We start from the raw sequence: 18,005 nt of genomic DNA on the forward strand, positions 1-18,005 counted from the left end.
AGGTTTTCCTTTTTGATTAATTGAAAAAAAAAATAATCCTGTCATCATTATTCAGTGGAAATTATAATGGTAGAAACATTTTAGTAGGAAGATAAATTTAACAATATTAAGTAGAAATAGAACGTGTTTAGAAAATCAATTTTTTTCTGCATTTTTCTGCTCCAGTCAGAAGAGACAAGGGGGAATGGCTCCCCACTGCCAGAGGGCAGGGTTAGATGGGACATTGGGAAGAAATTCTCCCCTGTGAGGGTGGGGAGGTGCTGGCACAGGTGCCCAGAGCAGCTGGGGCTGCCCCTGGATCCCTGGCAGTGCCCAAGGCCAGGCTGGACAGGGCTGGGAGCAGCCTGGGACAGTGGAAGGTGTCCCTGCCATGGCAGGGGGTGAAACAAGGTGAGTTTTGAGGTCCCCTCAAGCCAAACCATTCTGTGATTCTATGAAATTCCTTTTCACATTTTTGCAGGTCTGACAAAAGATCCAATCCAGTTGGTAGGGTGGTTTCAAAGACAGTATTTAATGGGGTGTAGATAAACAATTTACAATTGCTTAATGTTAAACATGAACAAAAGACAGCCTCAGTGCTCATCAAAAAGGGTTTGTTGGGGAAAACACCAAAGCCAGAGGCTGTGAGTGAAGGTGGGACATGTCCTGGGTCATGAGAGGTCACTGGGGGATCCTACCTGCTGTTGCCAGAAGCATTTTTCCATTACTAAAGGAACAAGTGATCCCTATTTGCACCTCCAAGCCCATCCAGGGAGCACTCCTAAAGGCAAGGTCTGGCAGAGTACCCCTGGATTTGGGATGCTGTGGGTCCAGATGTGGCTGATCACCCCTCAGGAAGTGTCAGCAGCCAGCACAGTGAGCCTGGAGCTCACCCTCACTCCCCAGCGCTGCTCAGCTGTGGGGAATTGGTGTGCTGGAATTTCTGAAAAATGAAAGGGAGAATTTGTGTGACACCAGTGGATTTCTGCTCTGGTTTGTGAGGTCTGAACAGTCCTCTTGGTGAGGAATTAGGGATGGCAGAGGAAAGGTGCATTCTCTTGCTTAGCCTGGCTTCTGAACCTGCAGGTCCCACTGCCTCCATCCCTAAGCTCTGTGAAGCATTTTACCCTTGCCAGGAAGCACAGCTCTTTCTTCCTTCCTGCCCCAGGGAAAAATAACTACTGCTCTACTTCATTTCTAAAAAGGCTTCCATTGCCAAATTCTGAGGAAAGCTCGTTTTACCTGAAACAAAGCAGCTACCAGAACGCTCAGGTTTGTTCTTCCCACACTTCCATGCCTGTATCGTGGCATTGGCGTGTCAAGGAGCTGCTGCTGCTGGAACTCTGACGTTGGATAACAAATCCCTTGAGGTGCCCTGAGGAAAAAATCCCAGCCTGGTGTGAGATGCAGTTGTTTTGAAGGCTTGAGAAAGAAGATGGAAATATTTCTGTTCTCAAGTCGAAATTTTAAATTGAGAAAAATGTGCTGGTGTCTTTGTGTGTAAGAGATCTGACTGCTTTCAGTGTTTTTTTCAAAAACTGCTGATTTTCTGGGCGCTGTTTAGGATTCTGGATTCTTGCATGACAGCAAAAAAAGGGGTTGTGTGTCTAGGGAATGTAAAGAAATAATTTAACCTTCAGTGCTCTTTCTGAGAGCAATTTAACTTGCAGAAAACAAGCCCAGATTTGAATTGTGATTCTTCCCTTGCTGGTATGTCTTAGCAAAGCTCTGACCAGTAAGACAAAAAAAAAAAAAAATGCTGGCATGACAGGCTTTAAATATTATTTTATTTCAGCTTCTTGAGCTATTTCAGTTCTCATGAATGCAATAATGAGAGAGATGCTAATTATTCCTTCATGAACTTATGGCTTTGGGGTGTCTCAGGGATCAGGTCAGGGCAGATGGAGAGGTTCTGTCACCACGCTGTGAGAGCCAGAGCACAGCTCAGGTACTCACAGCTCCCTCCTCCTTCCTGGTGACTCCACACAGGGGACACAGCCCAGGCACGGGGTTCTTGGTGCTGCACACATTTTTTAGTTCCTCCTGGAATTCAGAGTAGCTTTGGGAAAAAATGTACCTTTGTTTTATGATGATGGATTTGGTGACAGAGCACGAGGGGAAGGTGAGATGGAGACTCGCTGGTTCTTTTGATGCTCCAGAACTGACAGAGATGATTGAATGAGAAGAGGGAAGACTTATATTTAAGATAAGGATAAGTCACAATTAATTAGCCAGAAGTTCTGCATAGATAATTGAAACACTGAGTCAAGCATCCACATGATCTACTCAAGGCTTGTCCACACTTCAAATGTGTTTCTGCTTGACCTAGTCCATGCTTAAGCTTTTTACATCAACAAATCTTTTTAGAAATGTCCAGAAAATTTAGGAATTCCCCCTTTCTGTGAACAGCCAATGGAATTTGAAGTCAGGCTTGCATTAACCCATTTTTGGAATTAACTAGCTGCTGGTTGCCCATGTTACCTGTCTAAACTCTTCCACCTGCAGAACCATTCCTGCCCTTCTGCTCTCAGGTTCCCTTTGCCCACTCCCAGTGCCTGCTGCTGACCTGGGACATTTAGGGCCCAGAAAGTTAAAAAAATATCACCCAGGTTGATAATTCTACAATCTCTGATGCTGACCTAGAGCTGGCTGGTTCTCTGCTGAAAACGTAAATATCCTATTTTTAATATGAGCCAACTGACTCTCTGTGAGATCCAGCCAGGGCTTGCAAATACTTGATGTAGCCAAAGCCCTTATTGGACCTAGAAACTGTTGGGATAAAGGTTCTGCATCTCTGAAGAAAAAGTCCTGGGAGCTCCTGAAGCTCTTGGCAGCAGGATAAAGCTCTGCAAGGACAGCACTAAACCTCCTGAAGGGCTACAGCATTCCCTCTGCCCCTGAAAAGGTGAGTGTGAGGGTCCTGAGTGCTTCAACTCCCCGAAAGCCATCTTCAGAGGCCGTGTGTACACATCTTCTCCTGGCACTGTCACATGAGCACAGATCCCATGACCTTGTGAAGTCCCACGGAGTCCCCAGCACTTTGCATTTCCAGCAGGATGGGAGCAATTACAGCAGCACCTGGAGCCACTGGGAGTGGTTTAATCCAGCTCCCGGGCTGCTGTCAGACAATCCTTTATTTCCACAGCCATGGGACTCGTTTGGTTTTGATAAATCCACGTGCTGTCGGGAACACTGTTCCATGAATTTTAAGAATGTGCATATGCAGAAAGAAAAATACAACACTGGTTGTTTTTTTTAATTTGGAAAAGCAACTTGTTGATTTGGAGGGATAATTCACAGCCACTGGCATAAAGAATGTAAGAAAATACAACTGGTTTGTGCAATGAAAGCAGTAATGAAATAAGAGGCCAAAATCTGGCAAAAATTAATAGAACAGAACCGAGGTTGAAACTTTGCAGCAGGTAAGTTTCATCAAAAAAAAAACCCCTTAGAATATTAGGAAATATTATGGTAAAATATTAACAAACTTTATAATTAAACTATACTAAGATGGGATAAAATCGAACGTGTTTAAAATGTTGCTGAATTAAACAGTGACATCCTTTCTCAGTTTTCACCCTCAGCTCTGGTTTTTAGCAGTTTTGGTATTTGAATTTCTGCTTTCCAGGCTGAAGACACTGTGCTCATTTGTATTTTGGAACAGTCAGTTTACTAAGGCAGCATTGTGGGCAGAAGGGAATTTTGCCTTCAACCAGACGAGCTACATAAGGGTTTTCACTCCATTATTTACCTTGTAAATTAGACTCCCGAGGGGAGAGGGGCTTTCAGACGTTTGAAATGCTGTATGCAAAAAGCCTGAACATTTGTCTCCCTTTTTTGTTTCTCCCCTTTAATATTAACCAGCCATTTTCACTGCTGGTTCTGTGCCTCAGGACAGCACAGCAACACTGGGGAGAGACAAAAGCGAGGGAGCGGCAGCTGGGTGTGTCAGCTGGAAGGGTAAAGGCTGATAGAGAAAATCATTTACTGTCATTAGCACACGGGAAGTGTTGCTCTTCACAAACAGGAGGGACGTGTCCTTGTCGTGGAGACGGGGAGGAATCTTCTCCCCATTTTCCCAAAGACACAGAGCTCCTGTGTGCTCTTCCTTTTCTTCGATTCCACTTTCTCACTGATATAAAGTTGTCTCCATCACCCGCTCTGGATCCAGAGCCAAATTAGACTTTTGCAGGACTTGGTAGTTTGTTTCAGGAAAAAAAAAATGGAGTAAATTAGCGATTAATTTGATGGATTCTTGCCTGGGGGTTTCAGTATTGTTATGACTCAATCCTCTCAAAATCATGAGATTGGCTTAGTCATTCCTTTTATTATTTTTTTTTCCTAGATACAAACCTTGAACCCTTTCCCACCCTGGTTATTTGGGACAGAAGTGGGACAGCTTCGCTCTGGCACCATCTGGGCACACAGCCTTACCTGTTACCTGCCAGAGTGACAAATAAGGAGATTTGTGCATGTGCCCTTTTACAGATGAAAATTGGACATTAGGAGGGATTTTTTCACAGAAAGGGAGATTAAACATTGGAACAGGCTGTCCAGGGAGGTGGTGGAATCACCATCCCTGGAGGTGTCCAAGGAATTCCTGGATGTGGCACTCAGTGCTCCGGGCTGGCTGACCAAGCAGGGATTTGCCACAGATTGGACTCAATGGTCTTGGAAGGCTTTTCCAACTTAATCAAGGAATCACAGAATTATTTGGGTTGGAAAGGATCTTTGGAGATCACCCAGCCCAACGACCTTGCCAAGGTAGGGACATCTGGAGCAGGTGACACAGGAACGTGGCCAGGTGGGGTCGGAATGTCTCCCTCAGAAGAGACCCCACACCCTCCTTGGGCAGCTATTCCAGAGCTCTGCCACCTTACAGGGACAGAAATTCCTTTTCACGTTGAGCTGAAACTTCTCATGGTTTAGTTTATGGCCACTGCTGCCTGTCCTGTTGTTGAGCACCATGGAGAAAGGTCTGGCACCAGGCTGGCACAGGGTGCCCCTGGATCCCTGGCAGTGCCCAAGGCCAGGCCGGACAGGGCTTGGAGCAACCTAGGACAGTGAAGGTGTCTCTGATCGTGGCAGGGGATGGAACTGGATGATCTTTAAGCTCCGTCCACGATTCTTTCAGCACCCACCCTGGCGATATTTTACATGTATTAACCACATCCCCTCTCAGCCTCCTCTTCCCTAGGCTAAACCCTCTCCTCTCCTCAGCCTCCCACAGGCGGGATGCCCGCTGGGGTGTTCCAGGGAAGCCCTCGGGGCTCCTCGCCCGCCTCGCTCCCCTCAGGGAGGCGGAGCCGCCTCCCGCCCTTTTCCCTGGGCGCCCTCAGCTCCCGCCCCGTGCGCGCGCAGCGGGTGGGCGGGCCCGGCGCATGCGCGGTGCGGTGCGCGCCCGCCCGCCCGGCCCGGCTGGTGCGTGCGAGGGAGAAGATGGCGGCGGCGGGGGCGGCGGCGTGAGGGGCCGGGACCGCCGAGCTCCCCGGGGACGCGGGGCGCCATGGCCCTGCACGGCGCGCAGGTACCGTCCGGGACCGCGGGCACCCTTGCGGCACCGCGCCCGGACCACGCCGAGCTCCCGGCGGCGGGCGGGCCCCGGGATGGGGGGGGAGCGTGGTGGCCGGGAGTAGGCCCAGGGTGATTGTGCACGTTCATTGAATGTGCTGAGGGCGGTGGGGCGGCTTCGCTGCCCGCGGGAACGGCGGATCCGGCGCTCCCGGGGCGGAATTCCCATCCCGGAGGGGTCCGGAGCGCGGGGGGTCGGCCCCGCGCCGGTGTCGGTGTCACCACGCCGGGGCCCGGGGCGGGGGGTGCCGGTGCTGAGCCCCCGGCCGAGCGTGCCTCGGACAGAGCCCATCGCTCCGGCTGCTCTTTTGAATTTTTTGGAGGGGGTGAGAGGCAGAAACGATTCTATAACGAGAAGGGAATAAGGAGATTTGTAAACTAATCCTCCCCCCTCCCCCCCGCACAAACACTCGCTAAACCCCGGCGCATCGGGGTGCAAAGGGCTGAGTGTTGCAAGATCGCCGTGCACGGGGATGCGTGTGCGGATTCCGTGGATCCCACTGGCTGAACCAGCCCCGGAGATTTGTGCACCGAGTGGAAAAAAAACTGCAGTCGTGGTGGTTTTTCGCTGGAAGTTTACAGCTCGCTTCCTGGGCTAATCCAGTGTGTGTGTGTGCTTAGAGCGAATGATTGAATGGGTTCGCTTCGCTGTTTCTTTCCCTTAAGGTTTTTCTCCCAAAGAGTTTGAAAGCGGGAATGTCAGGAAAAGCGTGTGGAGCTTTGGAGTGTTTTATTTGCAAGACTTAGAGCAGCTTTGTTGTTTAGCAAAGAATAAAGTTGAGAAAACTGTGGTAGCGTTAAAAGTAATTTTGTTAAGGATCCGTGTCTTCTGTCGTAGAAAGCACGTTTCATACAATGTAAGTCATTTTGAACAGGGTGATGCTTTACTATAAGTTCTGTATATTTTGTCTTTTTTTTTTTCTCAATGAAGTTAAGTTACACATCAAATGAGGACGTGCACTGATGGCACTAGTATTTCTATTTTCAGAAGTTTGTAATTGGTAAAAACTAGACCGACATTTCTTGTGCAGTTTGATTTATTTGAGAGAAAAACGTGAGTGCTTTTGTTAATGTGGGTGTTCTTAAGGCAGCTGCAGTGTCTGGAGTTTGTTTCAAATTTACGACTAATTTTAAAATTTTGTGTCCCTCAAGTTTTATTTCAAAGTGAAGGAAACTCACCCACTTTTCGATCTTTTTTTACTATCCCAGTGAATGATTTTTGGAATGCAGATGCATCAGAAGGATTCAGTGCCCAGCTCAAGAGTTGTTTCAATCCCTGCTTTCTCCCCCCTCAGCCGTGCATGTGGTCAGTTTGACGAGTTTGGTGTTTAAAATGCAGCTTTTTTCATGATTTGGAGGAGTTAAGGATTTGTTTTGATCAGTACATAATTACATTGGCGGACTTTAAAACAAAAAAAGTGTTAGGCTGATGATTTAGTTTATGGTGAAGTGCTCCATTGCTGAAATTAAAACTGGGTTGTAAATTCATCTTCAGTAGCAATTTGAGCACAGACTATTTTAAATCATCTCCCTCTGTAGGTAAAGGTGGATTTTAGGTCTCCTGAGGTTGCTGCTGAAGTTGTAATATATTATTTGTATTAGATAGTTTGTAGAGAATGTGGTACATATATATTTTGGAAGCACATTTATAAAATATTGTTTAGCTAATGCTTTGTTCATGTTACTAAACACAACCTGTTTCTGGGTTTTTTTCAAATGTAACCAGTTTATTGAGATGCTGTCTGGGATCTATGTGAGCACATCTTCCAGAACAGTGCTGTGATGCTGAATTAAGGTAACAATGTTTTGGAGCCTTTGGGATGAAATCCTGAAGAAAGCTCAGGGATGCAGTTTTACATGTGTAAGGTGTTTCCTTTTTGTTTTAGGATGATAGTGTTACAGATCAGTAGAAAAAATAAGAAAGTTTTGATAAAAGTTGGCTGTTCTGAGTAGAAGATAAATAAGATTATTGAGTTATTGTGTCCATGTCATGATGCAGAAGTAGACAAAAGTGTGTTCTCCTTCCATATCTCTAATTTGGGTGTACCATCATTCAGGCATTTTTTGTCACACAGGGGAAAAACATCTTCAAGAAAATCCTGCTGCTCCTCCAGCTGAAACGCAGAGTCAGATTTCTGCCATGGATGGATTCATGGAATAGTGGGCAGAAATATTTCATCAGTCAGTTTGCACATTGTGACAAATGACTCCTGAAACCCCATCATATCGAATATTTCCATTGATTTTGGGTGCCAGCTCAGCGAGCACAGAAGTGTTTGGTAGCACGGTTCAGCTCTTGCTGGTGTTTGTGCCTCTGTTCCATGGCACTATTTCATAACCACCTCATGAGAGGTTTAAGTGTTGTGTGGGTCTGTTGGGTGTGTGCTGACTCTATTCACAATCTGTCCTTTTTTTAAGGTGAGCTACAAGTGAACCTGCTGTATTGCTCCATGACACTAAAGATGTTAAGCTGATCTAGTTAAAACCACTTGTCATCAAGGGCATCTAAAAATCTCTTTAAAAAAAAGAAAAAGACAGCTTAAAAACTATTTCCCTGTTTGGAAAGACTAAAACTCTGTAGGAACTGTATAAACAGTTGGTTTAGCCGCTTTTTCTATTGTTTTTCATAGAAAGAATTAATACAGAGGCATCATTTGTAAATCCTTTGAAAACAAGTTAAGCAGAAGAAAGGATACCATAGCAGAATGAATCATTTATGCTTGTTTTGTTCTTCCACCATTACTGTGGTGTCAGATGAACTCGGTGCCATTTCAAACCTACCACGTTGGCCCCAAACCCAGCTGAAGTGAAAACCAGGAGGGTTTGAGCTGAGAAAGAAAAAAAAGCTGAACAAGCTCCTAAGCTGCTCATCCTCACCCAGCTTGTGTCTGGCCTGGCAACCAGAAGAACTGGAACTCGAACATGGCATGCAACCTGACTCCCTGCAACACTGCATTGCAAACTGCCTCTTTTATGGCCAGCTTGGAGGGCTGCTCCCTGGCAGGGTGTAGCTTGATGTTTCCTTAAGCCAGGACTCTTTCTAGAAGACAAAAAAAAAAAAAAGAAAAAAAAGGCAGCAGCCTGCGGGCATTTGTGCTGTGCTGCCTTTGCAGTGTCTTGCCTGATGTTTGTGGTGATTAGGAAATCGATGTCTGGAAAATAATGTCCAAAAAATGGTTGTTATGCAGCTGGATGAGTTTCTTGTGCACATGTGTGTAACCTTGGAGTGTCTTCATGGGCAGAAAGAAACGTCTGGGGATGGGGCACTTGGATTCTGTCAGGTTTGTGAAATCCACTGAAGATACACAAAATAAAAGGTGATGTGGGAAAGGGCTGCTGGGGAGTGGCATTGGAGGGAGCTGTGTGAGTGCCCCATCTTGCTGCTGCTGCTGCTGCTCAGTTGCTGTCCTGTGTTGAAAGGGCTGAAGAAGCTGGATTTGTCCCTCCCCACTCGTTTTTCATTGCTCAGAAGGGTCTGGGCTCATCTTTTGCCCATGGAGTGAGCAGTTATTCCAGGCTCCCATGATCTTGGGAATTCAGGCTGCAGCTGGAGCTGGGAGTTTCGGTAGCCAGAAGGGATCATTTGCCTTTCTAAAATGTGAATTGAATGGTGAATCCACACCGAGTAAAGTGGGTGAATGTGGGTTGGTTGACTTAAAAAAAGGAAGTCTGGGAAAACTGACATAGAACTTAAATTTGGAACTATATGGCAGCATGCAAATAGGCTAAAACCCACAGGTTTTGTGAATCACTGCTATTTATTCTGTGCATTCTAGACTATAGCACTGATCTGGAGACTTCTTAGAATGGATCCAGCCATTTACCTATTAATAAATCCAGTTTCTGTGGGCAGTTGCTCAGACATACTGCTCCTTGCATTTCATGTAGCTGTTAAAATACTTGTAAAGTTAAGTGGGGTTTTGTTTGTAGGTAAACTGAGCAGTCTCATTTCTGTTTAGTGATCGACACACAACATGCTGTGCTGTACAAAACTGCCAAATCTGTTAGAATAGAAGTTGCTGGCCTTGGGCCATTGGATTATAGTCATTTGTCACTCTAATGCCATTTCAGCAATGTAGATGTTCATTTCCAAAGAATTAAACATGCTGGAACTGCGGTTTTTCTTTTTGATGGGAGTGTTTTATGTGTGATCATTAAACATACAACTGGGGATTAGGGAACAAAGGGTTGTGCTTCGTGGTGAAAAAGTGTGTGTGTGTGTACATGTGTGTGTTTGTATATTCAGACATTCCACAATTGAATAGTCTGATACTTTAAAATTGGGGTTCTGAACCCTATTTTTGTTTGATGAAATTGTGCCATAGGTATTTAAGACTGCGTTTCAAGTATTTCCAATAATGGAGCTGTGTTGGTTATTTTTAAAACACTTTGAAGGATTCTGTTTTGTTAGTGCTCATGTTCATATATTCATTAATGCTTTAATAGAGTAAAACTTTGATGTACATTAGTCTTTTCATTTTGTAGTTCATTTCATTCTAATACCTAATTTATTTCCAGATATTCCTGATATTTTAAATATGCATAAGAACTTTTCCTCCTTGTTTGACAGCATACGATTTATTGATCATCAGTGTGTGCTACAAGGTCTGTTTTTCTTCACCTGTATTTAGGCAGGAGGAAGATTAAATCACAGTAGCCCTAACAAAGTGTTTGTGGAAGGCTTCTTTGAATCATCCACCTTGTGAAAAAACATCTGTTCTTCAAATCAAGAAAGGCTTGTTGAGATTCTGTGCTAGCCACCAATGTCAGTGCTGTAGGAGAGAAATGTGCAGGAGCACTTTGGGGAATCTGCTGCTGGTAGCATTGTGTGTGAATTCATATCATGGATGGAAGCTTTAAGAGAAGCACTGTGTGTTATTTGCATTGGAATTATAGTAGGAAAAAAAGAGATACAGATGAGCTGCCATCGAGGGTAATGTTAACACAAACTGGAAAACCACTTAAGGGATCTGAAATTATTTTACTTTGTTAAAAAAGTAAATACCCCAAGTGAGGCTCAGCTTTGAGGTGGAAGAGAAAAATGCACGATCTGTAAGAAGCTGTAAAGAAGAGCATGTCTCTAAAGGTTGTGTGAAAAGATGCATTTAAAAAAAACATGCAGGAAAGTAGGTTTTCTTCAAAGAAATCTGTGTATGAAAGACTTCTTATTTTGTTTGAACTCCACTGAGCAGACCAGCAGAAATAGCTGAGTTATTCCCCCGGTGCACTGGGCATGCTTTTTCATACATTTAGAGCCTGCTGTAGTGATTCACAGATTTCCTGCCTCATTTTCCCCCATGAATGTTGCAGGCTGGCAATGGATTTGCCACTGTAACTCAAAATACAGAAGTTGTGTATCATTCATACAGAGAAGTGGAGGCTTCTGCTCTGAAAATGTTTTGTCTTGCTGGAGTGGGGTGTCTTTGTAGGTACTGTTAAAATAGGTAAAATACTGATAATCCCTTGAATTCTTGGTGCAAGCTTTAGGCTGGATGGAGAGGGAAGTGGAAAAAGTTCAGTTAATTTTTTTAATGATAGAGGCAGGCAGTTAGATTAGTTGTATTCATGTTATGGACCATGTTACTTACAGAGGGTATTCAGTTCAAAATGAGACTGGCACATAGTGTGGGATGGCCTTGTCATTTTAAATATGAGTAGATAGGGTAAAAAGGAGAGGGAAGTCAAGCAGAAAGGAAAAGAGTCATTGTCAGCACAGGTAACAGCTGAATTGCAAAAAGAATCAAGTTCTCTTGACTTCCAGTGTACTTAGTCTATCCATTAAATCTCATGGGTTCTAAGAATAGCTAGCTGACCAAAGAAAGGAAGAAATAGCACTCTGGTGTCCTTACAGCATGGAAAACCTCACTTTCTGTTCTGCTGCTGCCTTTGGGATACAAAACCAAAGCCACAGCTGTTTGAAAGTGTCTGTGGAGCACTGTGTTTAATTGATACAAAGCTGGAAAAAAGGCAAAGACAACTTCTTGAGGCAATTTCCACTTGCTTAGGCAGTACTCACTTTCTTCTCAGTTAAGGGCTGTGACCATAGACCATTGCCCCTAACAAGAGGCTTAGGCTTCCACATTTCATCACACATGGTGAGACCTCCCTAACAGAACTGGGAACAGCAACAATTGAAAAAGAATTTATGCAGTTGGTGTGCCTTCAGAGCAAGCAGGCAAGAATGAAATACATAAAATTGTCATCCTAGCCTTGCAAGCAACAGAAAATGTAAGTGCAGCAGAGTCAGAAGTGTGAAAGAGGAGCAGTCAGCTTTCAGAGCAGAAGAAATGAAGCTGTTGGATTTGTCCCTGTCAACAGGCTCATGGTCTCAGTCTCTTGAACTTCACTGTGGTCCAGACATAGTGCTGAGCTGTGGTGGCCAGTGAGGGAGGTGTGGTGGCCAGTGAGGGAGGTGTGGTGGCCAGTGAGTTGTGGTGGCCAGTGAGGGAGGTGTGGTGGCCAGTGAGGGAGGTGTGGTGGCCAGTGAGTTGTGGTGGCCAGTGAGGGAGGTGTGGTGGCCAGTGAGGGAGGTGTGGTGGCCAGTCCAGTGAGGTGTGGAGGTCACTCTTGTTGCTGAGTGCAGGTGGCAGATGCTGCCATGGTGTTCCAGGTGTTTCCAGAGCTGTTTCCTCAGTGGGAGAGGATAGAGGCAGTGGGTGTGTATTACACCTGGCACTAATGATTGTCACATTTAGGCTGATAGATTTTCTGATTTGATGTGCTCACATCCTTGGAATAGAGATGTCCCCAAGCTCTGATCAGTGTTGAGCCTGCAGTGCTGTGGGAGGGCAGCTGTGCTCCTTTTCCCCTTGGCTTTGTGCTGCTGGCAGTGGTGGGTACCAGGGCCTCAGGGGGTCCCTCCTGCAGCAGTGCTCCAGTGGGGCTGAGCTGTGCAGCCTCTGTGGTTTCATGGTAGTGGGGCTTTATAATTGATCTGAATTCCTCATGGATTTTTATAGTTAGGAAAGAGATAAGCTAAGAGCTAAGGTGTTTCTTAGCCATTTGGTATGCAAACCAATTCTGTGTGTGCTCTAAATTTATTTATTTTGTGACAGCTTGAAGTAAAAAACACTTAGAGTTAGTGAACAACTGCTTATTGGCAGGTCTGAGTGTCCAGCACATCCAGTGTGTTTACTGAGTAGCCAGCAGGATTTGATAATGGCAGACATCACTACTGTGAAACTTAAATAAGTTTATATGTTCTAGTTCAGTTTGTGTTTTCTGCCTTATTTGCAAAAAAACCATTTTGAAGAATTGTGTGAGTAATTCATTGCTTTACCGAATGTCATTATGATTTGCAAGATCTCTTAATTAGATTTGGGACCAAAGGAGGCAGTGAACAGACCCATGAGAAGCATGTTCTTCCAAAAACTGCCTGAATTGGTGTTGTTTGAAAGGAGAAAGTCTCACAGGTTCAGAGTGTGCAGAAGTGTGAGGGTTCAGGGTGTGGTTTCATCATCCTTGTCTGCACTGTGGGCCTGATGACAATTGGGTGGCACTTGTGTGGGGTCTCCAAAGCCATGGATGGATGGGGGACAGGAGAGCAGGAGGTGCTGGAGCTGTGGCTGAGAGCAGGGACCCTGCAGACAGAGCTGCTCCTGCCTCTGTCCCTGCACTGAGGAGCTGAAGGCCAGAGCAGAGCTGCCTGTGCTGCTGCTGCTGTCGATATTCCTGTTCTGAGCCCTCTGGATGAGCAGCCAAGGAAGTGGTGACTCAACTGCTGCCTGCAAGGAGGGTACCCAGGGAGCTGTGAGTGTGCTCTGCTCTCTGAGCATTGGGGCTTTATCAGTTTGTCAGGATATTCTGGTTTAATTCCTTCTTTACCTTCAGAAAGCGAAAGAATTTTGGTATCTTTGAGACTAAATGTGTTGGGAAATATCTGGAGTGCTGTTTTGTGCAGTCTGTTCATTCACATGTGCAAAAGAATTCTGGATGCTGACAGAAGATGTACAAGGAAAGACAAAAAGTAACAGCATTATCAGTGATAGTCTTTGAATTGAGCTACTTAACTTTGACCATTTAAGACTTTTTTTTTCTTGCACTATACCTACTGCCATACTCATACCCAATTTCTAATGCTGTCACTTAAAAATATGAGTATTTGGTATGCTTACTGTTTGGGGTTTGGTGGCAGCAGTGTATTAATCTGTGCATTCCTTTGAACAGCTCTGTTGCATCTACATAAAATTGTTTTGCAGATACTTAAGCTCTAAAACTGTCTCGGGAGGCGGTGGCATATGTGTGGTGTCCCAATTTCCATTTTAACTTGCAAACCCCTTGGAAATACAAAGTTGCTGTCACAGGCTTTGCCAGATCCTTGCAGGTTTCCACCTGCCACGTGTTGGGCTGATGGAGGAGGTGGATGGCTGAGAATGCCCTGGGGATCAGAACATGGGATGGTGTCCTCGTGGGACATCCCACATCCATGTGTGTCACCTGGTGGAGTCCTGAAGGGGCTGGAGTTCCTGCAGGAAACACAGCAGGAACCTCTGCAGAACTACTACTGAAACTTCAGCTGATAAAGAGCACAAAATATTGGAGCCTTTATTCTGTTGTGGTAGTTGGGTTTCATTTCTGTGATCCCCATGAGTCATTTACCAATCATTGTGTTTTTCACATATTCTCTGGTTTATTTTTGGCTGTTTCTCTATGAGATAACCCATTTTTGGCAGGTCACAACTCGCAGAGGGGAAAGTCTCATTCTTCCTTGTTCCTGGCCACTTGTGTATTCTGCTTGACACTGGTTCCTCAGTTCCTTAACACTCCTTCCACCAGTGGAAAAAATAAATTAAAAATCATTTGGATCATTTTTCCTCAATTTGACAGTAATCACCTTGCTGATCATTCAACCTGTGAAGAGATGAGATTGTCAACCCAGCAAATTTCCTAAGCATTTACCTTTTCAAAAATCTAGGGTTGAGAAGTGAAGTTGGGCCATCAAAAGAGGCTCATGAGCCCTGGGCAGGTGGGTTTGGTGCTTTCCAAAAGTGCCAATCTGTGTTCCTTGTCAGGATGGAGTCCAGAGAGCTAATTTTTGCCTCACCTAATCTTAGCCACCCTAAATCCTGCCCTGAGTAATTGCTTGTGAAAAGCATTGTGTGGGTGACTCGTTTGCTGAGGTGCTGTTAGAGGGGGATTTTAGTTTTCCACAGTGTTTAGCTGCAGTAATTCAGAGGCTATGCATTCTTTCCCCACTTTTCTTTATATTCCACTGTATTTTCCATCTTCCTTGACAAATAGGGAACAGCAATCTCCTCACTGCTCAGGGTGGAGTGGTTCTCTTGGATGGGTCTGTCTGGATCCTTTGAGGTATTTGTCCTCTGTGAAGATGAGAGTAGTGGAAATAAGCAAAGAAAATATCAAACATACCCAAACGAGTGGGAATCTAATGAAGATACAAGCAATCTGAATTTTACAGCTTTGCTTTTGATCGCTGTATTTTAGAAACATATTTTTTTAGTATAATTTCCATATTTAAAATAATAGGATGCCATCCTGAATATTGGCTGCTGTATCTGCAAGGCTGGAACCTTCACCTGCATGGAGAAGGCACTCCCTGTCCAGGCACATGGAGCAGCTCACAGGAGAGGGAGTGTGAGATACAAATGCTGGAACTGAGTTAGAGATTGCTCCCAGTGTAGAAGGATTCCAGGACTCCAGAATCTGGGCTGATAGTTCAGCTTTTAGAAGGGAGAGTGGTCTGGGAGGCACAAAACCCATTCTCAATTTCTTTTTTTCTCCTTTGCTGTCTTTACCAATAACTTCAGATCCTCTGTCAGCTCTTGATCTAACTCTTGTTCCTCATCTTTGGTCTCATCAAGCCAATTGTAATATTTTTGAACTGCTTACTACGTGTCTCTATTTAATCTGTTTCTTGCACTTTTTTACTCCTAGAGCTCTACTTCTGATTTTTTCTTTTTAATAACCTCATCCAAGTCCATATCTGTTGGTTTGATTTCTTTCAACCATGGATTTGAAGGATAAAAGCAGCCTGTGAGGTGAATTCAGCCACAGCAAGAAGAGAAGAAAGGCTTTGCAGTGGCAGGGCAGTGCCAAGCAGCGCTGCAGTTTCTGAGCTGGAAGCCATTCCAGGAAAGGCAGCCTTTGTTCCTGCCTGGCCTGGGGAGGAATGTGCTGCCTCCTGGATACTGCAGGCTCTGGGGATGGCAGGGAAGATGCATGTGCTGCTTTTCCACCTTGAGAGAAGCTTGTGGAAAACAATCCTTCAGGATGGTAGCTGCTAAAGAAAGATTCTGTAAACCGCAGAAAAAGGTGGATTTATGGAACGTGCCTGGAACTTGGGTGCACAGCTGGGAGGTGTTCCAAGAAAATTTGCTATTTAATGTGGCCCAAGCAGTGTTCTCCAGATGCAGAACTGATTTTACCACCGTGTTCTTAGAATTTCATCCCACTGAAGGTTGCAGCTCTAATGATTTTAGCTTGGTAGAGAAAAAAGCAAAGAGGGGCCAGCACTAAGGGTTTTCTGCTGGGAAGTATTAGATAAAATTACTGAGGGATTGTTTTGCCTGCTCCACCTGTAATAAAGAGTAGTTAAACTGGCTGTGTTCTTGAGGAACTTCATGTTCCAGCTTCTCTCTCCTCAGAGCTTATCATGCACTGGTAAATCAGAATAATGCAAGTCTTAATTATTTTTGCTCTTCATTACAGGGAGAGTTTCCAATTTGCACATAGACTCAATAGCTAGTTCAGTGCAAGAGGAGCCTGCAGAGCTTGAATAAATGTGTTTGCTGAGTTATGAGCAGCCAGCCTGGAGCTGGTGTTTCCAAACTTTTAGAGGGTGTGAGGAGATAGAGCCTTGGCCAGAGATTTTTGTTACCAAGCACTGTGCTTGAATTCAGAACTGAGGAAGGACCAGTCTCCCCGTTTGGGAAGTATTTCTTTTTCATTTGATATTTGTGAGGGCTGCCAGCTGGGAGATTATGATAGGAAAGTATTTTTGTTTGGCTTGTGTTTAGTTTTAACATAGCAAGAAAACAGATAGGAAAATGTTACTACTTCTCTTTATCACGGGCAGATGTTCTGTGGGTTTGTAGTGGTGGTGGAAAGGTGTCAGAAATTCCTTCTTTTGCTCTCCAAAGAGCCAAGAGTTGATGTAATCACCCCTCACAATTCAGTTACCTCCCTCTCCCTGTTGCCTGGAATGCACTTTGCAGGTATTCCTGCTCTAGTCCCCAAATGCCTGCTCTCCATGTGTGTTCCTGCCTTGGGTGCCAGGGAAGGTGCAGGGAAGGATTTGCTCATCAAAAACACTCAATGCTGTACCACAGAATACAAATTCAGAGTCGTTTATAAATTGTGGGTACAGTTCTCCTGTCGGGGGCCATTGTTTATGATCTTGTACAAGTGCTACAGTTGCAGTGCTCTCCTTATGCTGTGAATATTTACAAAATAAGATCGTCCCTGTTTTGGTGGGCTCTCTCTCTGTTGTTCTGTGGAACAGAAAATATCAGCTGGGGCAAATCTGAAATGTGAAGCAGCAGAGGTGTTCTGCTGGTGCAGTCCTGGCATGGGAAGATAAGGAGTCTTTGTGGGACAGCTCACTCAGAAATGCAGTTCTGTCTGTGTGACATGGGTTGGTTTTCATTCTTGCCCTCCCTTTTTCTCTCCCCTGCTCACTACACTGACCATTTTATAGAAAACTTCCTTGGGCTGCATGCACTTTGTGGCAGCTGCTGTTTGAACTAGAGGAGTGCCAACAGGCACCTCATTATTTGAAATAGAATGAGGAGCGTACATAAACAGAACTTGTTTGGGTGTAAGAAATTGGCTTGTCTTTTGGCAGCATTTTCTATGGTTGTTGTTCAGTTTGTTGCTTTGATTTGAGGTATGTTATATAATTGATAAAAAACCAACAACCTGCTTTGCTTTTGTGAGTATTTGAGTTACAATATTCAGGATAAACTGCTGAGATCTACATTGTGCTCCCTTAATGACATCAGGCTGCAAGGAGTCATTTGGTCCTGAAACCTGTCCTTCCACTAATGTGACAGCCACAACTGTGCCTCCCTACTGGCCAGAGGGCTGCCTTTCCTCTGACAAGAAAAGGATTTTTGAGGATGAGAATTCTTTTTTTTTTATGAAGGAATAAAACCTGTCAGATTAATTTATGTGAAACAGATAGAAAATCTGTAACTTTCTTCAGCTGTAAGAATTCTATAATAACACCCAAAAAACTCCGGAATTAGGGGGGAATAAAAGGAAAGGTTTGGTCCTGCACTATATTTTTGAGCCTTTGATAGCTTAAATGGTGGGCAGGCAGAGTTGCACTGACTCATGGGCTTAGGTGACCTACATTTACCTAGCTCTGATCTTTCTCCAGGCACTATGGAGACGTGTTAATGTTCTAGTTTGGAGCTGCAGGCTAATGATAAAAGCACTGGCAGCTTCACTGAGAGTTTCCTTGGGATTTGTTGCATTTTCAGCTGTTAAAAGTT

At 44.7% G+C, this 18,005-nt stretch overlaps 1 protein-coding gene across 1 annotated transcript in view; it reads left to right on the forward strand.

Moving 5' to 3' along the window:
- The first annotated feature begins 5,353 nt into the window (after positions 1-5,353).
- Positions 5,354-18,005, forward strand: part of USP10 (ubiquitin specific peptidase 10) — a 49,051-nt gene continuing 36,399 nt past the window's right edge. The window contains exon 1 of the mRNA XM_071440770.1: positions 5,354-5,506. Coding sequence (XP_071296871.1) covers positions 5,486-5,506 — 21 coding nt within the window. The 5' untranslated portion in view covers positions 5,354-5,485. The remainder of the gene's footprint in view (positions 5,507-18,005) is intronic.

This window comes from Agelaius tricolor, unplaced genomic scaffold (genome assembly GCF_023055355.1).
Source record: "Agelaius tricolor isolate 1412-34295 unplaced genomic scaffold, bAgeTri1.0.p SCAF_15, whole genome shotgun sequence".
NCBI classification, from domain to species: Eukaryota; Metazoa; Chordata; class Aves; order Passeriformes; family Icteridae; genus Agelaius; species Agelaius tricolor.